General features: G+C 45.8%; 1 protein-coding gene across 1 annotated transcript in view; it reads left to right on the top strand.

Annotated features, from left to right (window-relative positions):
- LOC135057278 (NXPE family member 1-like) overlaps positions 1-26085 on the top strand; it is a 283743-nt gene that overhangs the window by 143617 nt on the left and 114041 nt on the right. The window contains exons 3-4 of the mRNA XM_063963169.1: positions 11966-12077; positions 12323-12993. Coding sequence (XP_063819239.1) covers positions 11966-12077; positions 12323-12993 — 783 coding nt within the window. The remainder of the gene's footprint in view (positions 1-11965; positions 12078-12322; positions 12994-26085) is intronic.

A 26085-nucleotide genomic window follows, 5' to 3' on the forward strand; every position in this document is an offset into this window, starting at 1 on the left:
TGTGGTGCATTTTAGTTGTGTGCAGTATATATAGTAGGAGGACAGTGCAGAATTTTGCTGACCACCAGTATATATTTTATAGCAGTACGGTACAGTAGTCCACTGCTCTACCTACCTCTGTGTCGTCAAGTATACTATCCATCCATACCTGTGGTGCATTTTAATTGTGTGCAGTATATATAGTAGGAGGACAGTGCAGAATTTTGCTGACCACCAGTATATAATATATAATCTATAGCAGTACGGTACAGTAGTCCACTGCTCTACCTACGTCTGTGTTGTCAATCATACTATCCATCCATACCTGTGGTGCATTTTAGTTGTGTGCAGTATATATAGTAGGAGGACAGTGCAGAATTTTGCTGACCACCAGTATATAATCTTTAGCAGTACGGTACAGTAGTCCACTGCTCTACCTACCTCTGTGTCGTCAAGTATACTATCCATTAATACCTGTGGTGCATTTTAGTTGTGTGCAGTATATATAGTAGGAGGACAGTGCAGAATTTTGCTGACCACCAGTATATAATCTATAGCAGTACGGTACAGTAGTCCACTACTCTACCTACCTCTGTGTCATCAAGTATACTATCAATCCAAAAAACAAAAGTTCAGTAAAATGACCCAAAAATCTAAATTAAAAGCATCTGAGGAGAGGCGTAAACTTGCCAATATGCCATTTACGACACGGAGTTGCAAGGAACGGCTGAGGCCCTCTCCTATGTTCCTCATGACTAGTGGGTCAGCTTCACATGAGGATAGAAGCACTCATCCTCCCGCTAGAAAAATGAAAAGACTTAAGCTGGCAAAAGCACCGCAAAGAAATGTGCGTTCTTCTAAATCACAAATCCCCAAGGAGAGTCCAATTGTGTCAGTTGCGATGCCTAACCTTCCCAATAGTGGACGGGCAGAGGTGGCGCCTTCCACCATTTGCACGCACCCTGCAAGTGCTGGAAGGAGCACCCGCAGTCCAGTTCCTGATAGTCAAATTGAAAATGTCACTGTTGAAGTACACCAGGATGAGGATATGGGTGTTGGTGGCGCTGAGGAGGAAATTGACAAGGAGGATTCTGATGGTGAGGTGGTTTGTTTAAGTCAGGCACCCGGGGAGAGACCTGTTGTCCGTGGGACGAATATGGCCATTGACATGCCTGGTCAAATTACAAAAAAAAAATCACCTCTTCGGTGTGGAATTATTTTAACAGAAATGCGGACAACAGGTGTCAAGCCGTGTGTCGCCTTTGTCAAGCTGTAATAAGTAGGGGTAAGGATGTTAACCACCTCAGAACATCCTCCCTTATACGTCACCTGGAGCGCATTCATCAGAAGTCATTGACTAGTTCAAAAACTTTGGGTGACAGTGGAAGCAGTCCACTGACAACTAAATCCCTTCCTCTTGTAACCAAGCTCCTGCAAACCACACCACCAACTCCCTCAGTGTCAATTTCCTCCTTAGACAGGAAAGCCAATAGTCCTGCTGGCCATGTCACTGGCAAGTCTGACGAGTCCTCTCTTGCCTGGGATTCCTCCGATGCATCCTTGAGTGTAACGCCTACTGCTGCTGATGCTGCCGTTGTTGCTGCTTGGAGTCGATCGTCATCCCAGAGGGGAAGTAGGAAGACCACTTGTACTACTTCCAGTAAGCAATTGACTGTCCAACAGTCCTTTGCGAGGAAGATGAAATATCACAGCAGTCATCCTGCTGCAAAGCGGATAACTCAGGCCTTGGCAGCCTGGGTGGTGTTAAACGTGTTTCCGGTATCCACCGTTAATTCACAGGAAACTAGAGAATTGCTTGAGGTACTGTGTCCCCGGTACCAAATACCATCCAGGTTCCATTTCTCTAGGCAGGCGATACCGAGAATGTACACAGACCTCAGAAAAAGAGTCACCAGTGTCCTAAAAAATGCAGTTGTACCCAATGTCCACTTAACCACGGACATGTGGACAAGTGGAGCAGGGCAGACTAAGGACTATATGACTGTGACAGCCCACTGGGTAGATGTATTGCCTCCCGCAGCAAGAACAGCAGCGGCGGCACCAGTAGCAGCATATTGCAAACGCCAACTCGTTCCTAGGCAGGCTACGCTTTGTATCACTGCTTACCATAAGAGTCACACAGCCGACAACCTCTTACGGAAACTGAGGAACATCATCGCAGAATGGCTTACCCCAATTGGACTCTCCTGGGGATTTGGGACATCGGACAACGCCACCAATATTGTGCGTGCATTACATGTGGGCAAATTCCAGCACATCCCATGTTTTGCACATACATTGAATTTGGTGGTGCAGAATAATGTAAAAAACGACAGGGGCGTGCAAGAGATGCTGTCGGTGGCCCGAAGAATTGCGGGCCACTTTCGGCATTCAGCCACCGCGTGCCGAATACTGGAGCACCAGCAAACACTCCTGAACCTGCCCTGCCATCATCTGAAGCAAGAGGTGGTAACGAGGTGGAAGTCAACCCTCTATATGCTTCAGAGGATGGAGGAGCAGCAAAAGGCCATTCAAGCCTATACAGCCACCTACGATATAGGCAAAGGAGGGGGAATGCACCTGACTCAAGCGCAGTGGAGAATGATTTCAACGTTGTGCAAGGTTCTGCAACTCTTTGAACTTGCCACACGTGAAGTCAGTTCAGACACTGCCAGCCTGAGTCAGGTCATTCCCCTCATCAGGCTTTTGCAGAAGAAGCTGGAGACATTGAAGGAGGAGCTAAAACAGAGCGATTCCGCTAGGCATGTGGGACTTGTGGATGGAGCCCCTAATTCGCTTAACCAGGATTCACGGGTGGTCAATCTGTTGAAATCAGAGCACTACATTTTGGCCACCGTGCTCGATCCTAGATTTAAAACCTACGTTGTATCTCTCTTTCCGGCAGACACAAGTCTGCAGAGGTTCAAAGACCTGCTGGTGAGAAAATTGTCAAGTCAAGCGGAACGTGACCCGTCAACAGCTCCTCCTTCCTATTCTCCCGCAACTGGGGCTGTGAGGAAAAGGCTAAGAATTCCGAGCCCACCCACTGGCGGTGATGCAGGGCAGTCTGGAGCGAGTGCTGACATCTGGTCCGGACTGAAGGACCTGCCAACGATTACTGACATGTCGTCTACTGTCACTGCATATGATTCTGTCACCATTGAAAGAATGGTGGAGGATTATATGAGTGACCGCATCCAAGTAGGCACGTCAGACAGTCCGTACGTATACTGGCAGGAAGAAGAGGCAATTTGGAGGCCCTTGCACAAACTGGCTTTATTTTACCTAAGTTGCCCCCCCTCCAGTGTGTACTCCGAAAGAGTGTTTAGTGCAGCCGGTCACCTTGTCAGCAATCGGCGTACGAGGTTACTTCCAGAAAATGTGGAGAAGATGATGTTCATCAAAATGAATTATAATCAATTCCTCCGTGGAGACATTCACCAGCAATTGCCTCCAGAAAGTACACAGGGACCTGAGATGGTGGATTCCAGTGGGGACGAATTAATAATCTGTGAGGAGGGGGATGTACACAGTGAAAGGGGTGAGGAATCGGACCATGAGGAGGAGGTGGACATCTTGTTTCTTTAGAGCCAGTTTGTGCAAGGAGCGATTGATTGCTTCTTTTTTGGTGGGGGCCCAAACCAACCAGTCATTTCAATCACAGTCGTGTGGCAGACCCTGTCGCTGAAATGATGGGTTTGTTAAAGCGTGCATGTCCTGTTTATACAACAAAAGGGTGGGTGGGAGGGCCCAAGGACAATTCCATCTTGCACCTCTTTTTTCTTTCATTTTTCTTTGCATCATGTGCTGTTTGGGGACTATTTTTTTATGTGCCATCCTGTCTGACACTGCAGTGCCACTCCTAGATGGGCCAGGTGTTTGTGTCGGCCACTTGTGTCGCTTAGCTTAGTCACACAGCTACCTCATTGCACCTCTTTTTTACTTTGCATCATGTGCTGTTTGGGGACTATTTATTGAAGTGCCATCCTGTCTGACACTGCAGTGCCACTCCTAGATGGGCCAGGTGTTTGTGTCGGCGACTTGGGTCGCTTAGCTTAGTCACACAGCTACCTCATTGCACCTCTTTTTTTCTTTGCATCATGTGCTGTTTGGGGACTAATTTTTAAATCTGCCATCCTGTCTGACACTGCAGTGCCACTCCTAGATGGGCCAGGTGTTTGTGTCGGCCACTTGGGTCGCTTAGCTTAGCTATTCAGCGACCTCGTGCAAATTTAAGGACTAAAAATAATATTGTGAGGTGTGAGGTGTTCAGAATAGACAGGAAATGAGTGGAAATTATGGTTATTGATGTTAATAATACTATGGGATCAAAATGACCCCCAATTCTATGATTTAAGCTATTTTTGAGGGGTTTTTGTAAAAAAAACACCCGAATCCAAAACACACCCGAATCCGACAAATAATTTTCAGGGAGGTTTTGCCAAAACGCGTCTGAATCCAAAACACGGCCATGGAACCGAATCTAAAACCAAAACACAAAACCCGAAAAATCCGGTGCACATCACTAATTAATAGCGCATAAAGGGGGTCATTCCGAGTTGATCGCTAGCTGCATTCTTTCGCTGTGCAGCGATGAGGCAAAAAAAGGCACTTCTGCGCATGCGTATGTGACGCAATGTGCATGTGCGACGTACTATTACAACGAACGATGTAGTTTCACACAGGGTCTAGCGAAGCTTTTCAGTCGCACTGCTGACCGCAGAGTGATTGACATGAAGTGGGCGTTTCTGGGTGTCAACTGACCGTTTTCAGGTAGTGTTCGTAAAAACGCAGGCGAGACAGGAAAAACGCAGGTGTGGCTGGGCGAACGCAGCACGTGTTTGTGACGTCAAAACAGGAACTGAATAGTCTGAAGTGATCGCAAGTGCTGAGTAGGTTTAGAGCTACTCAGAAACTGCACAAAAAAACTTTGTAGCCGCACTGCGATCCTTTCGTTCGCACTTCTGCTAAGCAAAAATACACTCCCAGTGGGCGGCGGCATAGCGATTGTACGGCTGCTAAAAGTTGCTAGAGAGCGATCAACTCGGAATGACCACCAAAGTCACTAGTAAATTACAGTTTTATTTTTTGTCATAATTACTGCATTGTACATGTGACTGTGTGTGTGTGCATATAGCTGCTGGGTGATCTCTACTCCGTGTATCTCACTCCTACTGCTATCCCTATATTCTGTAACCTGAGGGGGCTCCGTGCGTCAGTGTTATTAGATAATATAGGTATTTCACAGGAAATACGTATTTTGTATTTTTCTCTGTGTTTTTCAGTCACATTTTACCTCAGAAATCCTCTGTTTGTGCTGTCACACTGCACAGGGGGGTTGTGTTAGGTATTATATCTGCTGATATTGTACTGTGTCACCCGTGGTTATGCTTTCATATCATAACAGCTACAGGAGGCGGTGGGTCTGGGGCTGATTCCGCCGTGCGCGGATATGATGACCAAGATGCATTTGAGGATATCATGGCTGCAGAGGGTTCAGGTTTTGGGGGTCCTGTACCCCCCAGTCAGTTTGTAACATCGGGGGCATATCAGGGCCCACCTTGGTCTGCCTTTTTTAATTTACTGACTATGCTGGTAACTAGACTTGCGCCCCCTATGGGACCTCCTGTGCCTTATCAGCCTTATATGGTCCCTGCGGTTAATCCGCCATGGACAAATGCTCTTACAGAACTTGAATAACTCTTTGGATAAACATATTCCTGACCCTAGCCTGCCTAAGACTAAACCTAAGAAGTTCTCTAAGCAGGCTGTTACTTCCTCTCAATCCACGCATGTTCTGTATACCTCTTCCGATGAAGATGGCGTGTATACTGACCCCACAGACTCTGATCATGACGTTTCTGATGGGGAATCTGTTTCACAGGTGGATGTTCCTGATCTATTAGAGGCTATCAGGCTCATTCTTCAGATTCATGATGATCCTGAGCCTGCTACTACATCTAAGAAACCGGACAGGTTCAAAGGTCAGAAGGTTACTAAGTTCGTTTTACCTCATTCTGACCACTTGGTTGACATACATCAGGAATCCTGGGAGAACCCAGGAAAGAAATTCACCCCGCACAAGAAGATGCTAGCCCGCTATCCCCTTGCAGCAGAATTGAGTAAAAATTGGGAAACGCCACCGCCGGTGGATTCGCAAATCGCTCAGCTGGTGGTGTCATCTTCAATGCCTGTCACTACCATCACTTCTCTCAAGGAGCCAATTAATAAGTGTGAGGAGGGCTGCTTAAAAGCTATCTATACCCTTGCAGGGGCTGCGCATAGGCCCACCATTGCGGCTACTTGAGCCGCATTAGCTATTGAGGCAGGGGCTCGGGAAATAGAGGCTGAGTTTCCGTCCAATTTTTCTGAACATGCCAGACAATATCTCTCTTATATTGTCACGGCATCTCATTACATTAAAGAAGCAGCTTCAGATACAGGTGTTTTGGCGGCCAAGGCTGCTACGACGTCCATTTTGGCTCACCGTATTCTCTGGTTGCGGTCCTAGTCGGTGGACTTGGACTCTAAGAAAACCCTGGAGGTGCTCCTGTTTAAAGGAAACATCCTCTTTGGTGAGGATCTGAACAAGATTGTCGCTGACTTGGCGTCTGCTAAGACTGAATGTCTACCTAGTACTACTCCTTCGGCCCTGAAGGAGAAGAGTACTTCCTTTCATTCCTTTCACCCTCCGGGTAAAGCAATGGGTCAGGCATACCCGAAACAGTCTCGCACTTCCAAAACCACCAAGCCTAAACGTGCCTGGGCAGCCCGTCAGCTGGCTTCCAAATCTGAAAAGCCTGCGGCATGACAGGGCAGGCCTCCCCCTGGGGGATTTCAGGGTGGGAGGCCGACTTCTACAGATCACCCAAGTATGGTTGAAGATCACTTCAGACACTTGGGGACGGGAAATCGTCAATCACGGATACGCTATATCCTTCAAGACACGTCCCCCTCCACGCTGTTGCCTGACGGACATCCCTTCGGATTAGGTGAAGGCTACACCTCTCCATTTAGTGGTACAATCCCTCATGGACACTGGAGTGCTAGTGCCGGTGCCTCTGGCTCAGAGTAGCAGGGGATACTATTCAACGCTGTTCCTAGTCCCCAAACCAAATGGTTCCTCCCGGCCCATTCTCAACCTCAAATCTTTGAACAAGTTTGTGAGGGTCTCCAGGTTTCGTATGGAGACCCTTCGCTCTATTGTCCTGGCTTTGGAACCAGGGGACTATATGGTACTTTACCTGCATATCCCTATTGCCATGTCACATCAGCAATACCTGCAATTTGCTATTAGCAATTTCTATTACCAATTCCGGGCCTTACCGTTTGGTCTGACCACGGCTCCACAAATTTTCACCAAGGTCATGGCAGTTATGACGGCTTTACTCCGCTGTCGGGGCACCCGGATCCTGCCGTATCTGGAAAACCTGCTGATCCTGGCCAATTCCCCAGAAGTTCTCCTCCGTCATTTGGATCTGATGGTCCAGTTTCTGCAAGCCCACGGGTGGCTCATCAACTGGAAGAAATCATCCCTGGTCCCTGCACAGAGCATGGTGCATCTGGGAGCGTTGTTGGACACACACAACCAGAGGTTGTTTTTGTCACAGGAGAAAGTCCTGAAGCTTCAGGACAAGATATGTTGCTTCCTCTCTGGTCCGCGTGTGTCGATACACTCGGCGATGCAAGTACTAAGCCTCATGGTGTCGGCTTTTGACATGGTGGAGTATGCTCAATTTCATTACCGCCCTCTGCAGAAACTGATTCTTGCCAAGTGGGACGGCCTGCCTCACCGGATCAGGTCTCAAATGATCTCCTTGTCTCCGGAGGTCCGTCTGTCACTGACCTGGTAGCTGCAGGACCAACAATTGAGCAGGGGTCGTCCCTTCTGGATCTCCAACTGGGTCTGATGACAGATACCAGTCTGAGGGGTTGGGGCGCAGTGTTGGAGCAACACTTTCTTCAGGGTCGTGGACCAGGGAGGAGTCTCTCCTCCTGATAAACATTCTAGAATTGCGGGCATTGTTCAACTCACTGAACATGGCCCAGCATTTAATACAGAACAGACCTGTTCAAGTACATGCGGACAACGCCACCACGGTGACGTACATCAATCATCAAGGCGGCACTCAATGCCGCAAGGCATTGATGGAAGTATCACGGATTCTTCAGTGGGCGGAACGTCATCTGCCAGCCATATCGGCAGTGTTCATTCTGGGGGTCCTAAACTGGGAAGCGGACTTTCTCAGTCATCAGGACGTACACACCGGAGAGTGGAGCCTCCATCCAGAAGTGTTTCAACTCCTCATGGACAAGTGGGGCCTTCCAGATGTGGACCTGATGGCATCTCAACACAATCACAAGGTTCCGGTCTTTGGAGCAAGGACAAGGGATCCTCAAGCAGCGTTTGTGGACGCAATGGCAATTCCATGGTACTTTCGGCTGCCATATGTGTTCCCTCCGGTGTTACTCCTGCCCAGAGTAATAAGGAAGTTCAAGCAAGAGGGAGGAATCCTACTTCTGATCGCTCCAACGTGGCCCAGACGGCATTGGTTCTTAGACCTTCAGGGTCTCTCGATAGAGCATCCCCTTCTACTTCCGCAGCGCCCGGATCTCCTGTTTCAGGGCCCCTGTGTATATCAGGATTTAGCCCGATTGGCTTTGATGGCGTGGCTCTTGAAGCTTCCGTCTTCATGGCCAAAGGATTTTCTGAGGTGGTCATTCAAACCATGTTGAAGGCCCGTAAACCGACTTCTTCTCGGATTTATCATAGGGTCTGGAATTCTTACTTTGCTTGGTGCGCATCTAACAATCATGATGCTTACAAGTTTAGTATGGCCAAACTTTTGGCCTTTCTACAACAGGGCCTGGACTTGGACCTTCGTCTGGCCTCCATCAAGGTGCCTTGTCGGTTTGGTTCCAGAGGAAAATTGCAACTTTACCTGTTCATACATTTACTCAGGGTGTTTTGCGGATTCAATCTCCTTACATCCAGCCTGTGGCTCCTTGGGATATGTCTGTGGTTCTGGAGGCATTGCAAGGGTCTCCATTTGAGCCTCTTGAATCTGCAGACCTTAAGTGGCTTTCTCTTAAGGTGTTGTTTCTGCTGGCTATTGCCTCTGCTAGACGGGTATCGGATTTGGGTACCTTATCTTGTAGGTCACCATATCTGATTTTTCACCATGATTGGGCGGTTCTTAGAACTCGTCCTAAGGTGGTGTCTTCTTTCCACCTTAATCAGAAGATTGTTTTTCAGGCTTTTTCCTCACCTGAATTGTCTTCCAAAGAGCGGTCTTTGGATGTGGTACGTGCTCTCCGTATCTACGTGAAGAGAACTGCCTCCATCAGGAAGTATGATTCTCTCTTTGTTCTGTTTTGTTTTCACAAACGTGGCTGGCCTGCTCACAAGCAGTCCCTAGCCAGATGGATTAGAATGGTGATTGCACATGCTTAAGTACAGGCTGTCCTTCCAGCTCCTGCTACCATAAAGGCCCATTCTACTCAGTCGGTTGGACCTTCTTGGGCGGCCCGCCGTGGTGCGACCCTTGAACAATTGTGCAAGGCGGCTATGTGGTCCTCAGTGAACATGTTCATAAGGTTTTATGCTTTTGATACTTCCGCCTCCAGGGATGCTTCCTTTGGACGCCGGGTTCTTGTACCCACTACAGTGCGTTCCCTCTCATAAGGAACTGCTTTAGGACATCCCCAATGTCATTCCCTGTGGAGCGCAGTGTACCCCACAGCAGAAAACGAGATTTATGGTAAGAACTTACCATTGTTAAATCTCTTTCTGCGAGGTACACTGGGCTCCACAGGGCGCCCACCCTGACACACTTAGCTTCTTTGGGTTGGTATGGCATTAGCCGCTGGTACCTTCTCCTGTCGTGAGTGTGTGGTGTATGTGGCTACTAACGATTGTTGTCTCTTTTACCTGCTACTGCATTGGACTGGTTAACAAAGACTGAGCTCCTGTGCACGGAGGCGGGGATATAGAGGAGGCGGCGCTATGCATCTAGGGAAGGAGGTCAAAGCTTTGAGCCTGTTGGTGCCTCGAATCAAGATCCTACTCTGTCTACACCCCAATGTCATTCCCTATGGAGCCCAGAGTACCTCGCAGAAAGAGATTTAATAATGGTAAGTTCTTACCATAAATCTGGTTATTTACCTTAATATAAACCTATACTATAGCACACTGAAGACCTGGGGGCAATAGAATGAGCACATAGGGAGTTCTCCAGATGTGTACAGAAGTACAGTAACATCGCTGCTGCTTACTTTGATGCAGCAGAGATGCTCATATATGTTAATGCAGCAGGAGGCGTCTGGTATAAGTAGATGCCTCCTGCACACATGTGAACTTTTGCTGCATTGGTTCACCTGCAACACCATTGGTGGGATGAGTAACCCATGAGGTTATGTAGAACAGCCTCAATAACTCTGTTGCTAAGGCCAGGAAATCTCCATTGGAAAACAGAGAACCTGGCCTCAACACTCCCACAAAACCAGAGATATGCCACTGGTTTGGGAAACAGAGGCCATCGATGCCCCCTCTGCACACCAGAATGTCTGCAGACTGCCAATCAAATGATGTCAGTAGCTATACCACGTCTGATGACGCAGGACCTGTACTGCACATGGGGAGTGATTCCGAGTTGTTCGCTCCCTAGCTGCTTTTAGCAGCATTGCACACGCTAAGCCGCCGCCCTCTGGGAGTGTATCTTAGCTTAGCAGAATAGCGAACGAAAGATTAGCAGAATTGCGAATAGAAATTTCTTAGCAGTTTCTGAGTAGCTCGAGACTTACTCACAAATAGCGATCAGTTCAGTTTCGTTCCTGGTTTGACGTCACACACACGCCCAGCGTTCGGCCAGCCACTCCCCCGTTTCTCCAGACACTCCCACGTTTTTCCCTGAAACGCCTGCATTTTTCCGCACACTCCCAGAAAACAGTCAGTTTCCGCCCAGAAACACCCACTTCCTGTCAATCACACTACGATCAGCAGAACGATGAAAAAACTTTGCTACGCCGTGACTAAAATACCAAACTTTTGTGCTAATTTACTTGGCGCAGGCGCACTGCGTACATTGCGCATGCGCAGTTTGCGACTAATCGCTCCGTAGCGGAAAAAAATAACGAGCAAACAACTCGAAATGACCCCCATGGTACATTGCAAATTAAGCCGGGACCTGAATCAGGCACATAGTGCATTATGAATAATAGGATTATAGTTAAAGACTGGATGCAATTTTATAATTTATTAGCAAACTGTAAGCCATACATGACAAATACACAGAGATGTTTAGTCACACACCGTCCCATTTGAGCCATATGGTGTGAGATGCCTGGCCAATTCCTGTGCTGCAAACGTTTCCTCAATTTTGCATCTTAATTAGCAACTACAGATGTAGCCAGACTCGTTGTGGCTGTGCCTAGTCGTGGTTGTGACTAGGTTGTCGAGATGCGTGCGCGCCAGCTTGCGCGTGTGTTTAGTCGCACCTGTGATGCATACACAATATACAATGCCAGATCCTACTGCACCGCCGGAGTGAAGGGGGCCCAATCGGAGGCTGCACACGGGCCCCCTACTCTTTTAAAGCGCCTGTATCTAGGTATCTAGGTATTTAGCATTAGTGATTTGTTGTTACTAAATTGCAAGTCCATGGCATACTAAACAAAGCTATTTGGTGTGATTTGAGGATAGTTGTATATGGACACATCTGTCACACCAATTCATGTTTGCAGTACAGCTGAAGTATCCTATAAGTCTTTTGTCCAGAATACCCATAAATGGCCCTCAGCAATGTTGCAACCTTTCATACTACAATAATTCAGACATGCCTAAAATTCTGTTAACACATGTTGAATCAGCTCATTAGTTAGGAGGCTACAAAGAAGGATCAAGAGGAAGCAATTTGTCAATAATATAGGATTGGGCAAGTTTGTGTTACATATCATGGAATGATTCATTTAAATTAATTTGTTTCAGGACAATTAGAAGAATGTTCAAATCCGAAAACAAAGGGTTTAAAAAACTTTTGGCTCTTACAATAATTTTCAGTGTGCTGTTTGGCTTCATCACTCATCTAAAAATGTTCCAGGTATGTTATTGCCTAAATAAATCATACTCTGTATCTGTGTACAAGTCTGGAATTCAATTGTTTGAAAAGTCAGTTGGGTGTCTGTTTTTCCCTGTCTATTAGATAAGAAAAAACAGACACCCAACTGACTTTTCACACAATTGAATATACCTTAATATTGTCTAATAATAGAATTATTGTTTATTTCCAATCATTTTTCAAATTTAGAATTTCATCATATAAAACATTGTCTATTCACTGCCTAGGGTCAAGTAGAAATCATGACCATGGGAACTGAACCTGAGAAGAAAGGCCAGCAAATAAACCAGCTACTGACCTTCATGAACCAAACAATTCCAAATGTCGAATTTATGTATTTAAATGAAACAACCAGTGCTAAAGAGAGCACAGCAACCATTATAGATTATAAAGAAAAGTACTGTGTTGGAGACATCATAACTGTTCGAATTGAAATGTTCAGTTATTTGGGTAAAAAGAAGACCTATGGCGGAGACTATTTAAGTGCACGGATTTTTTCCTCAAAACTTGCTGCTGGAGCTTCTGGGAAAGTTGAGGATTTTTATAATGGCACCTATAATGTCTATTTCACTCTGTTTTGGGAAGGTCCTGTACAAATATCCATCCTTTTGATGCACCCAAGTGAAGGAGTGTCTGCTTTATGGAAAGCAAGGAATTCTGGATACAAATTAATTAGTTACATAGGAAAATTCCTCAATAAAAGTCAAGAAGTTCAAACGCAATGTGGATTTCATATGGATTCACAAGCAGAAATATGTGCATATGAGGACAAGAAATATGAAGAATTCTTCTACTGTATCAAACCGCCAGGTGTAGCTTGTGAGGCATTTATTTCATTAAGGAGCATGAACACGCCTTACACTAATCTCACAAACATGGAGAAGAATCTTTTTAATAGGTAAACACTTCCTTAAAACAACTTTATAAAATTAACCAGTTTGCATTTCAGATACTCAATACTAAGTATATTTTTAAAATTCTGAAAGGATACACTTTGGTGTTGGGAGCGATGCTTTGTTACTATGTAGTCAGGGATGGCTCAAGGCATGGTTTGAAAGGGCCGTTGCCTAGAGCACAAAAGCTGGGCTCAACTTCTGGCTCACATGTGATCCGAGGTTCCACCCATGAAAAGCCAGGAATCCAAAGGCAGCCTAGTGCTCTCTCTAATGCTCCCAGCCTGCCCCGCAGCTGCCTCCTCCTCTGCATTGCAGGCTGTGGTTATGGGCAGGATCCCCACACAGAAATGCTAGGACTCAGAGCCAAAGGATGAGCAGCTGCAGGAGGATGTACCTGACCACAGGGTCATGGGGGCAGCATGTGTGTTAATGTGTCAGGCTATGGGGGCAGCATGTGTATTGGAGGCTATGGTGGCAGTGCATGTGTGTGCACATGTGAGTCTATGGGGGCAGCATGTATGTTTTAGGCTATGGGCAGCATGCGTGCATGTCAGGCTATGGGGCAGTGTTTTTTTTTCAGTCTATGGGGTCATAAAGCATGTCGGCTATGGGGCAATGTGTGCGTGACACTATGGGGGAAGTGTTTATGTGTGTGCAATCCCATGGAAACAGTCGATGGGAAGATATGGGGGCAGTGTATGTGTGAGGCTATTGGAGCAGTGTGTGTGTGAGACTATGGGGACAGTGTGTGTGTGAGGCTTTGTAGGAGCATGTGTTTCTGTGAGGCTATAAGGGAAGCATGTGTGTAAATCTATAGGGGCAGTAAGTGTTTGCATGTGAGGCAATGGGGGCAGTGTGTGTGTGTGTGTGTGTGTGTGTGTGTGTGTGTGTGTGTGTGTGTGAGGCTATGGGGCAGTGTGTATGAGGCTATGGGGGCATTGTGTGCTTGAGGCTATTGGGGCAGTGTGTGATGTTATGGGGCACTGTGTGTGTGAGATTCTATGGGGCAGCGTGTGTGTGAGACTATGGAGCTGTATGTGTCTGAGACTATGGGGGCATTGTCTGTGTGTGTGGGCGGAATGGCAGGGGTAGCAAAGTAAATTCCTGCACTATGCTCCACTTGGTCTAGACTGGCCTTGTGTGTATTACAATGGAACAATTGTGCAAATAACACTACTATATGGAAAGTAGTAGTGAGAAAGATGTATTCCACCTCGGATTAAGCTAATTCTGACAGCTGCCATTTAGTAGGGGCTTTTATAGACTGATATTTTTACTACACAAGCAGATCAGTAGAGGCAATGAAAGTAATGGGATGCTGCTAAATTGAGAAAATAGCAAAGGTCTCAAGGACGTTTACCACTGGAGAACTAGTGTGGATAAGTGATTACTAGCAATTAGAGATATGCACGTATCCTCCTGTTTTGGTTTTGGCAAAACCACCCTCAAGTGTTTTGGTTCGGAATTTGGATTTAAAATCAAAATTTCAGGTTTTGGGCTTCAAAAATAGGTCGAAATGACATGATTTTAGCTGTTTTTATAAATTTTCAAGAAATCCAAATCCCAAAATTCAGATTTAAAATCCGAATTCCAAACCGGGAAAAGATCTGGGCCGGGACTCAGTTCGGTTAGGGTCCTTCATGGGATCAAAACCAGGGGGTATATTTACTAATATTCGTGTTTTAACTGTTTTTAAGGGTGTTTGAACTCGAATGGTATCGGGTGCATTCTACTGCAACTTTTTGAATCCTGATACGGTCAGTTACTAAGCTGCCGAGTTTTGCACATTCGTTTTTTCCGATGTTGATGTGATTCGTAATGTCAGGCAGTGTTTTAAGGGAGTGATGAGTAAAACACTGCCTGACAAAACACAAGGAATCCCAGCCGGATCTGTGAGATCCGTGCAGGGCTTCATTGTGCACCTTTAAAAAAAAAATTAAAGTGTTAAAAATCAAGAAAAAAATTGCGTTGGGTCCCCCCTCCTAAGCACAACCAGCCTCGGGCTCTTTGAGCCGGTCCTGGTTGCAAAAATATGGGGGAAAAATTGACAGGGGTTCCCCCATATTTTAACAACCAGCACTGGGGTGTGCGCCTGGTCCTGGTGCCAAACATACGGGGGACAAAAAGCGTAGGGGTCCCCCGTATTTTTGGAACCAGCACCGGGCTCCACTAGTCAGAGAGATAATGCCACAGCCGGGGGACACTTTTATATAGGTCCCTGCGGCCCTGGCATTAAATCACTAACTAGTCACCCCTGGCCGGGGTACCCTGGAGGAGTGGGAACCCCTTAAATCAAGGGGTCCACCCCTCCAGCAACCCAAGGGCAAGGGGTGAAGCCCGAGGCTGTCCCCCCCATCCAAGGGCTGCGGATGGGGGGCTGATAGCCTTGTGAAAAAAATAGAATATTGTTTTTTGTAGCAGTACTACATGTCCCAGCAAGCCTCCCCGCAAGCTGGTACTTGGGAACCACAAGTACCAGCATGCGGTGGAAAAACGGGCCCGCTGGTACCTGTAGTACTACTACAAAAAAAATACCCAAATAAAGTAAAACTTTATTACATACATGCACACCTACATTCACACATACTTACCTATGTTCACACGAGGGTCGGTCCACTTCTCCAAGTAGACTCCATGGGTTACCTGAAAATAAAATTATACTCACAAAAATCCAGTGTAGATCGGTCCTCTTCTGAGCTTGTAATCCACGTACTTGGCAAAAAAACAAACCGAAAAACCCGAAACACGCACTGAAAGGGGTCCCATGTTTACACATGGGACCCCTTTCCCCGACTGCCGGGACCCCCCGTGACTCCTGTCACAGAGAGTCCCTTCAGCCAATCAGGGAGCGCCACGTCGTGGCACTCTCCTGATTGCCTGTGCGCTCCTGAGCTGTCAGTCAGGCTGCGCACGGCAGAGATACAATGTAGCGCATAGGCGCTACATTGTATCCAATGGTGGGAACTTTGCGGTTAGCGGTTGACCGCGAGTAACCTCACCGCTGACCGCAAAGTTCCCACCGATGGTCTATTCATTCGTATTTCTCAACTTTGTCATTCAAACCATTACGAATAGTCCAAACACTGCCGAGATTGGTGCTTAGTGAATTCCCGTGTTGGGACTTAGAAAAAAAAACACAAATCGGACAAACTCGATTTTTTAGTAAATATTGGCCCAGGACTCAATTTCGTTTACAGAAACAGAATTTGGGTGAATTTGGCTTTCTCAAGAACCGAACTGCACACCTATACTAGCAATTGAAAGCTCAGAAAGAAGCAGAAATTAGTTAGGAAAATTTGCAGTTCAGCTTTGGGTGGAAAATATTTTTAAGACGCATTATGTCTCAAATCTAATATAAACAATAGAATGCAGGTTCAACATTAAAAACAATTTACAGAGATAAAGGTGTATTTATATCATTCATGCATGTACAAAGCCTGCAAAGCACTTGCACCAACACACATCTTCAAATCAACTTTCTTACAATGATAAAACATTTACTTGAAAAAATTATAAGTGCTTCCGAAATTTTGGACATGGGTGAGTATTGCATACAGTGCCAGATTAAGCTCCTCATGGGCCTGGAGCTGAAATTTATTAAGGGCCTACTGTGTGCTACCACAGGAAGTGTGTTCAATGCAGAGGTGGTGTGACTAGTACTGTTAGGGGCGTGGCAAGTGCTATGGGGGGTGGTTAGCACCATAAGAGGGCATAGCTAGTTCCTACCTCCAACCATGTTAATCTCTCTCCCCTCTTCATTATTAGTGTAATGAGAGTCAACAAATAAAACAAATTCAAACACCCCTTGTTCACATGACCATAATATGACGAAACAGAACAATGGCACTTAGTGATGACAGCAAATTGCAACCCCTCTATTAATAAGCAGACTAGGAAAATGCCAGAAGGGCTGATTGCCTGATGGGCCAGTTCAGCCACCTAAAGACTTGGCCAAGCTGAAGCCAGTCCATCTTTGCGTAAATGTGAAATCTACTTGTATAAAAAAAGAGAGGCCTAACCTTATTAATCGCTATACAAAGACACTGCCTATCCTCATTAATTTCAGTATCCTTTAAGTGCCAGTCATGTTTGTGTTTTTTGATTTATATATATAGCTTGTTGTGGGTTTGGCACTTTCAGAACTTGAATTAAGAAGCAGCAGCAAGTGCCATCGTAATTGAAGTGTATAAAAAAGCAAGGACGTGGACATTGGTGTTTCTATAATAGGTTCAGTGTGTGCAGTGCACACGGGACCCTGAGTTCGGGGAAGGGGGGGGGGCACACCGCACACACTGCACCCATTTCTCCTATACTTACCATTCCGGATTCCATCGCTTACCGTGTGTGGGCCCTCTCCTCTCCCGTAGCAGTCGTACCGCTGCTAGCGCACTGACCACTAGAGACTCTGGCACAGTGCCAGAGTCTACAGCGCTTAGAGCGCTAGTAGCGGCGCGACGGCTATGGGAGAGGAGGAGGCCCACACACGGTGTCTGCACACAGGTCCCCTCCTCTCTAGAGACGCCCCTGAACGTGGACATCAAGGCTTAAGTGATACACAGTGGGGGATATTCATTTGATTGAAAAGTCAGTTGGGTGTCTGTTTTTTCCAATTTAATAGACAAGAAAAAACAGACACCCAGCCTACTTTTCAAACATTTGAATTCCCCCATAGTGTTAACAACAGTTCAGCTTTTATTTCAAATTTTGTCAATATAGATATATGTATATATATATATATATATATATATATATATATATATATAGTCAAAACGATATGCGGCACTCAGGAATGCAGAAATGAATTACCACCAGCGGTCTGTCAACGTTTCAATTTTACTAGAAAATTGTCATCAGGATAAATACAGCAGTAGAAAAACTCACCTTATATCCCAGACACCAAAGTGAAGTGCAGTGTGCATCGCTCGTCCGGCGGGGACCCGCTCGGCCGCTGCGGCGCTGAAAGATGACGTCATCGCGTATTGCGCGATGCACGTCAGTGAACCCGTCACCATGGAAACCCGTAGTGTTACTCCTGAGATGAACAGAACAACATTCTCACTGTGTGCTGGATCAATCTTCAGTTCATTCAACAAAACCTTCTTGACTGCATGGAGTCCCTCTGGGTGTGGAATAATTGTATATAAGCTGGTAACGTCAGCTGTTACCAGCCATGCATCTGGAGGAATGGGTCCTATGTCACTTTATTGGTTGAGTAAAGATGTTGTGTCCAGGTGGAGACAGACACAAGTCTCTGCTCAAATGTGAATCACGGTGGATATTTATATACACACACTACAGTTGAGCGGGTTCGGTTCGTCGAGATCCGAACCCCCCCAAACTTAACGTGTTTTTCACGGGTCCGAGGCAGCCTGGGATCTTCCCGCCTTACTCAGTTAACCCGAACGAGGCCAAATGTCATCATCCCGCTGTCGGATTCTCGCGAGATTCGTATTCCATATAAAGAGCCGCGCGTCGTCGCCATTTTCACTCGTGCATTGGAGATTGAGCGGAGAGGACATGATTACGTTCTCTGCCTGAAAAGCTCAATATCTGTGCTCTGTGTGCTGCAAATATCTGTGCTCAGTGTGCTGCATTGTGGTGACCACCAGTATATTATAGTAGTATAGTACAGTAGGCCATTGCTGTATCTTGCAGCTCCGTGTAAGACTCAGTTCTAGACAGTATCCTGATGATCAGTGCTCAATATCTGCTGCATTGTCGTGTGACCAGTATATATTATATAATAGTACAGTGCAGCATTTTGGGGACCACCAGTATATAGTAGTACAGTACAGTAGGCCATTGCTGTATCTTGCAGCTCTGTGTCACTTCTAGTATCCATATCTGTGCTGCATTGTTGTGAGCAGAATAGTAGTACAGTGCAGCATTTTGGTGACCACCAGTATATATAGGAGTACAGTACAGTAGGCCATTGCTGTACCTTGCAGCTCCGTGTCACTTCAAGTATCCATATCTGTGCTGCATTGTTGTGAGCAGTATATAGTAGTACAGTGCAGCATTTTGGTGAACACCAGTATATATAGTAGTACAGTACAGTAGGCCATTGCTGTATCTTGCAGCTCTGTGTCACTTCAAGTATCCATATCTGTGCTGCATTCTTGTGAGCAGTATATAGTAGTACAGTGCAGCATTTTGGTGACCACCAGTATATATAGTAGTACAGTACAGTAGGCCATTGCTGTATCTTGCAGCTCTGTGTCACTTCAAGTATCCATATCTGTGCTGCATTGTTGCGAGCAGTATATAGTAGTACAGTGCAGCATTTTGGTGAACACCAGTATATATAGTAGTACAGTACAGTAGGCCATTGCTGTACCTTGCAGCTCCATGTCACTTCAAGTATCCATATCTGTGCTGCATTGTTGTGAGCAGTATATAGTAGTACAGTGCATTATTTTGTTGACCACCAGTATATAGTAGTACAGCACCCAAACTTAACGTGTTTTTCACGGGTCCGAGGCAGCCTCGGATCTTCCGGCCTTGCTCAGTTTACCCGAACGAGGCCGAACGTCATCATCCCGCTGTCGGATTCTCGCGAGATTCGTATTCCATATAAAGAGCCGCGCGTCGTCGCCATTTTCACTCGTGCATTGGAGATTGAGCGGAGAGGACATGGCTACGTTCTCTGCCTGAAAAGCTCAATATCTGTGCTCTGTGTCCTGCAAATATCTGTGCTCAGTGTGCTGCATTGTGGTGACCACCAGTATATTATAGTAGTACAGTACAGTAGGCCATTGCTGTACCTTGCAGCTCCGTGTCACTTCAAGTATCCATATCTGTGCTGCATTGTTGTGAGCAGTATATAGTAGTACAGTGCAGCATTTTGGTGACCACCAGTATATATAGTAGTACAGTACAGTAGGCCATTGCTGTACCTTGCAGCTCCGTGTACTTCTAGTATCCAGATCTGTGCTGCATTGTTGTGAGCAGTATATAGTAGTACAGTGCAGCATTTTGGTGACCACCAGTATATATAGTAGTACAGTACAGTAGGCCATTGCTGTACCTTGCAGTTCCGTGTCACTTCAAGTATCCATATCTGTGCTGCATTCTTGTGAGCAGTATATAGTAGTACAGTGCAGCATTTTGGTGACCACCAGTATATATAGTAGTACAGTACAGTAGGCCATTGCTGTATCTTGCAGCTCTGTGTCACTTCAAGTATCCATATCTGTGCTGCATTGTTGTGAGCAGTATATACTTAGTAGTACAGTGCAGCATTTTGGTGAACACCAGTATATATAGTAGTACAGTACAGTAGGCCATTGCTGTATCTTGCAGCTCTGTGTCACTTCAAGTATCCATATCTGTGCTGCATTGTTGCGAGCAGTATATAGTAGTACAGTGCAGCATTTTGGTGAACACCAGTATATATAGTAGTACAGTACAGTAGGCCATTGCTGTACCTTGCAGCTCCATGTCACTTCAAGTATCCATATCTGTGCTGCATTGTTGTGAGCAGTATATAGTAGTACAGTGCATTATTTTGTTGACCACCAGTATATAGTAGTACAGCACCCAAACTTAACGTGTTTTTCACGGGTCCGAGGCAGCCTCGGATCTTCCGGCCTTGCTCAGTTAACCCGAACGAGGCCGAATGTCATCATCCCGCTGTCGGATTCTCGCGAGATTCGTATTCCATATAAAGAGCCGCGCGTCGTCGCCATTTTCACTCGTGCATTGGAGATTGAGCGGAGAGGACATGGCTACGTTCTCTGCCTGAAAAGCTCAATATCTGTGCTCTGTGTCCTGCAAATATCTGTGCTCAGTGTGCTGCATTGTGGTGACCACCAGTATATTATAGTAGTACAGTACAGTAGGCCATTGCTGTACCTTGCAGCTCCGTGTCACTTCAAGTATCCATATCTGTGCTGCATTGTTGTGAGCAGTATATAGTAGTACAGTGCAGCATTTTGGTGACCACCAGTATATATAGTAGTACAGTACAGTAGGCCATTGCTGTACCTTGCAGCTCCGTGTACTTCTAGTATCCAGATCTGTGCTGCATTGTTGTGAGCAGTATATAGTAGTACAGTGCAGCATTTTGGTGACCACCAGTATATATAGTAGTACAGTACAGTAGGCCATTGCTGTACCTTGCAGTTCCGTGTCACTTCAAGTATCCATATCTGTGCTGCATTCTTGTGAGCAGTATATAGTAGTACAGTGCAGCATTTTGGTGACCACCAGTATATATAGTAGTACAGTACAGTAGGCCATTGCTGTATCTTGCAGCTCTGTGTCACTTCAAGTATCCATATCTGTGCTGCATTGTTGTGAGCAGTATATACTTAGTAGTACAGTGCAGCATTTTGGTGAACACCAGTATATATAGTAGTACAGTACAGTAGGCCATTGCTGTATCTTGCAGCTCTGTGTCACTTCAAGTATCCATATCTGTGCTGCATTGTTGCGAGCAGTATATAGTAGTACAGTGCAGCATTTTGGTGAACACCAGTATATATAGTAGTACAGTACAGTAGGCCATTGCTGTACCTTGCAGCTCCATGTCACTTCAAGTATCCATATCTGTGCTGCATTGTTGTGAGCAGTATATAGTAGTACAGTGCATTATTTTGTTGACCACCAGTATATAGTAGTACAGCACCCAAACTTAACGTGTTTTTCACGGGTCCGAGGCAGCCTCGGATCTTCCGGCCTTGCTCAGTTAACCCGAACGAGGCCGAACGTCATCATCCCGCTGTCGGATTCTCGCGAGATTCGTATTCCATATAAAGAGCCGCGCGTCGTCGCCATTTTCACTCGTGCATTGGAGATTGAGCGGAGAGGACATGGCTACGTTCTCTGCCTGAAAAGCTCAATATCTGTGCTCTGTGTGCTGCAAATATCTGTGCTCAGTGTGCTGCATTGTGGTGACCACCAGTATATTATAGTAGTACAGTACAGTAGGCCATTGCTGTACCTTGCAGCTCTGTGTCACTTCAAGTATCCATATCTGTGCTGCATTGTTGTGAGCAGTATATAGTAGTACAGTGCAGCATTTTGTTGACCACCAGTATATAGTAGTACAGCACAGTAGGCCATTGCTGTATCTTGCAGCTCTGTGTCACTTCAAGTATCCATATCTGTGCTGCATTGTTGCGAGCAGTATATAGTAGTACAGTGCAGCATTTTGGTGAACACCAGTATATATAGTAGTACAGTACAGTAGGCCATTGCTGTACCTTGCAGCTCCATGTCACTTCAAGTATCCATATCTGTGCTGCATTGTTGTGAGCAGTATATAGTAGTACAGTGCATTATTTTGTTGACCACCAGTATATAGTAGTACAGCACCCAAACTTAACGTGTTTTTCACGGGTCCGAGGCAGCCTCGGATCTTCCGGCCTTGCTCAGTTAACCCGAACGAGGCCGAACGTCATCATCCCGCTGTCGGATTCTCGCGAGATTCGTATTCCATATAAAGAGCCGCGCGTCGTCGCCATTTTCACTCGTGCATTGGAGATTGAGCGGAGAGGACATGGCTACGTTCTCTGCCTGAAAAGCTCAATATCTGTGCTCTGTGTCCTGCAAATATCTGTGCTCAGTGTGCTGCATTGTGGTGACCACCAGTATATTATAGTAGTACAGTACAGTAGGCCATTGCTGTACCTTGCAGCTCCGTGTCACTTCAAGTATCCATATCTGTGCTGCATTGTTGTGAGCAGTATATAGTAGTACAGTGCAGCATTTTGGTGACCACCAGTATATATAGTAGTACAGTACAGTAGGCCATTGCTGTACCTTGCAGCTCCGTGTACTTCTAGTATCCAGATCTGTGCTGCATTGTTGTGAGCAGTATATAGTAGTACAGTGCAGCATTTTGGTGACCACCAGTATATATAGTAGTACAGTACAGTAGGCCATTGCTGTACCTTGCAGTTCCGTGTCACTTCAAGTATCCATATCTGTGCTGCATTCTTGTGAGCAGTATATAGTAGTACAGTGCAGCATTTTGGTGACCACCAGTATATATAGTAGTACAGTACAGTAGGCCATTGCTGTATCTTGCAGCTCTGTGTCACTTCAAGTATCCATATCTGTGCTGCATTGTTGTGAGCAGTATATACTTAGTAGCACAGTGCAGCATTTTGGTGAACACCAGTATATATAGTAGTACAGTACAGTAGGCCATTGCTGTATCTTGCAGCTCTGTGTCACTTCAAGTATCCATATCTGTGCTGCATTGTTGCGAGCAGTATATAGTAGTACAGTGCAGCATTTTGGTGAACACCAGTATATATAGTAGTACAGTACAGTAGGCCATTGCTGTACCTTGCAGCTCCATGTCACTTCAAGTATCCATATCTGTGCTGCATTGTTGTGAGCAGTATATAGTAGTACAGTGCATTATTTTGTTGACCACCAGTATATAGTAGTACAGCACCCAAACTTAACGTGTTTTTCACGGGTCCGAGGCAGCCTCGGATCTTCCGGCCTTGCTCAGTTAACCCGAACGAGGCCGAACGTCATCATCCCGCTGTCGGATTCTCGCGAGATTCGTATTCCATATAAAGAGCCGCGCGTCGTCGCCATTTTCACTCGTGCATTGGAGATTGAGCGGAGAGGACATGGCTACGTTCTCTGCCTGAAAAGCTCAATATCTGTGCTCTGTGTGCTGCAAATATCTGTGCTCAGTGTGCTGCATTGTGGTGACCACCAGTATATTATAGTAGTACAGTACAGTAGGCCATTGCTGTACCTTGCAGCTCTGTGTCACTTCAAGTATCCATATCTGTGCTGCATTGTTGTGAGCAGTATATAGTAGTACAGTGCAGCATTTTGTTGACCACCAGTATATAGTAGTACAGCACAGTAGGCCATTGCTGTATCTTGCAGCTCTGTGTCACTTCAAGTATCCATATCTGTGCTGCATTGTTGTGAGCAGTATATAGTAGTACAGTGCATTATTTTGTTGACTACCAGTATATAGTAGTACAGCACAGTAGGCCATTGCTGTATCTTGCTGCTCTGTGTCACTTCTAGTATCCTGATCAGTGCTTAATATCTGTGCTCAGTGTCAGTGCTGTATTGTGGTGACCAGTATACTACAGTACAATAGTCCAGTGCTGTTCTCGCGGCTCAGTGTCAGTTCTCCGTAGTATCATCAGTGCTCAGTATAATCAGTGATCAGTATAATCAGTTCTCAGTATAATCAGTGCGCTATTAGACGTGCGCCCGTTTTCCGCCATTAGTGCATTGGTATTTAGACAATTGATGAAGTTACAAAATCCCATCTAGATTCCACTTCACTAGGCAGGAGATACCGAGATTTTCCAATTAATATCAGTGATTTATAATTAATTATTAATTACAGTGATCTTGCCAAATGATTCCAGTAATTTTGTCATTTTCTTCCAGTTATTTGGACCAATAATACCATTGATTAGAACGAATAATTCCTGTGATTTTGTCATTTTCTTCCAGTGATTTGGACCAATAATACCATTGATTAGAACGAATAATTCCTGTGATATTGAGGTGTTTGTGTCGCTTAGCATAGCCGTCCAGCGACCACAGTGCACCTCTTTTTCTCTTTTCTTTGCATCACATGCTCTTTGGGGCCAATTTTTTGAAGTGCCATCCTGTCTGACACTGCAGTGCCACTCCTAGATGGGCCAGGTGTTTGTGCCGCCTTCTTGGGTCGCTTAGCTTAGTCATCCAGCGAGCTTGGTGCCAATTTTAGGACTAAAAATAATATTGTGAGGTGTGAGGTGTTCAGAATAGACTGGAAATGAGTGGAAATTATGGTTATTGAGGTTAAGAATACTATAGGATCAAAATTACCACCAAATTCTATGATTTAAGCTGTTTTTGAAAATAAACACCCGAATCCAAAACACACCCGAATCCGACAAAATACACACACACACACACACACACACACACACACACACACACACACACACACACACACACACACACGTGGCCCTCACAGGTCTTGTATAGATACAGTAGCTGATTTATTATATAAATTTGCGTCAGGACATCAACTTTACACAACAAACATCTGACCTTATAAAGGGAGAGAAAACCCGCCACCAGGAATTTCATCACGCACTGCTCCACCGCTGATGGGGTCTAGTGACATCACGTGATCGCGGCGTGCGCCTCCCGGCGCCATTGCCATGGAAACCCGCTGCCAGCTGCATCGCTAAGAGAAACACCAGAAACAATGACATAATTCAGAAAATGGCCACAAGATGGCAGCACAACACCTATTAATAACCACAATATAAATGTCCTTTCTATGCCAGAACGTATGCAAGGACAACAAAAATAGTTTTAAGGGAGCTACATGTTGTACAAAAATATTAAATAGATATTATATACTATTAATATATATTATACCAATATATTTATAAAGTAATCAATAAAGGCAATAATAAGGAAGAAAAGATTAGATTAAAGAAAACATCCTAGATTATTAGACTCGTTTAACCCCAAGGGGGCCACTGTACGAAGAGAATAGATCCATCGGGCTTCAAGTTGCAATAGTCTTATCCCCGGTCACCCCCTCTAATATTAGGGGGGACGTGATCGATTATCATATGACTCATGGTTGCCATAGAATGTTTTGCCTCCTTAAAATGGCGAGCCACCGGTTGGTCGTAGGGCTTACCCTCCAGCGATGCTTGAATAGACTGCCGATGCAGGGCCATTCTCTCTTGGAATTGCCTAACGGTTTTGCCTATGTACAGTAAGCCACAGGGGCATTTAATGTAATAAACCACATGTGTAATAAGACATGATAACACTGTCACACGCCAGAGGCGGCGTTCGCCGCGCTTACCCCTGCATGTCTGCTGGTCTGTGTTGCGGCCTTCGGTGGGCCACAGGCTCCGGCGTCTGGCTGGCGCGGCTCCCGGCGGTTCTCCAGGGCATGGGCGCCGCCATGACACCCGGCATCACGTGGACGGGGGGCAGGTGACGTCATAAGACTGTTCTGCCAATCCAGCTGTGGCGGGAGATTCAAAGTCAGACGCCGGACAGAGCCTCAGCGCCTGAGTATCGTCTTTTCCCTGACGTGGATGCCAGCGCTCTTGTTCCCGGCAAGGATCTCTGAAGTTGTA

The sequence above is a fragment of the Pseudophryne corroboree genome, chromosome 3 (assembly GCF_028390025.1).
Source record: "Pseudophryne corroboree isolate aPseCor3 chromosome 3, aPseCor3.hap2, whole genome shotgun sequence".
NCBI lineage: Eukaryota > Metazoa > Chordata > Amphibia > Anura > Myobatrachidae > Pseudophryne > Pseudophryne corroboree.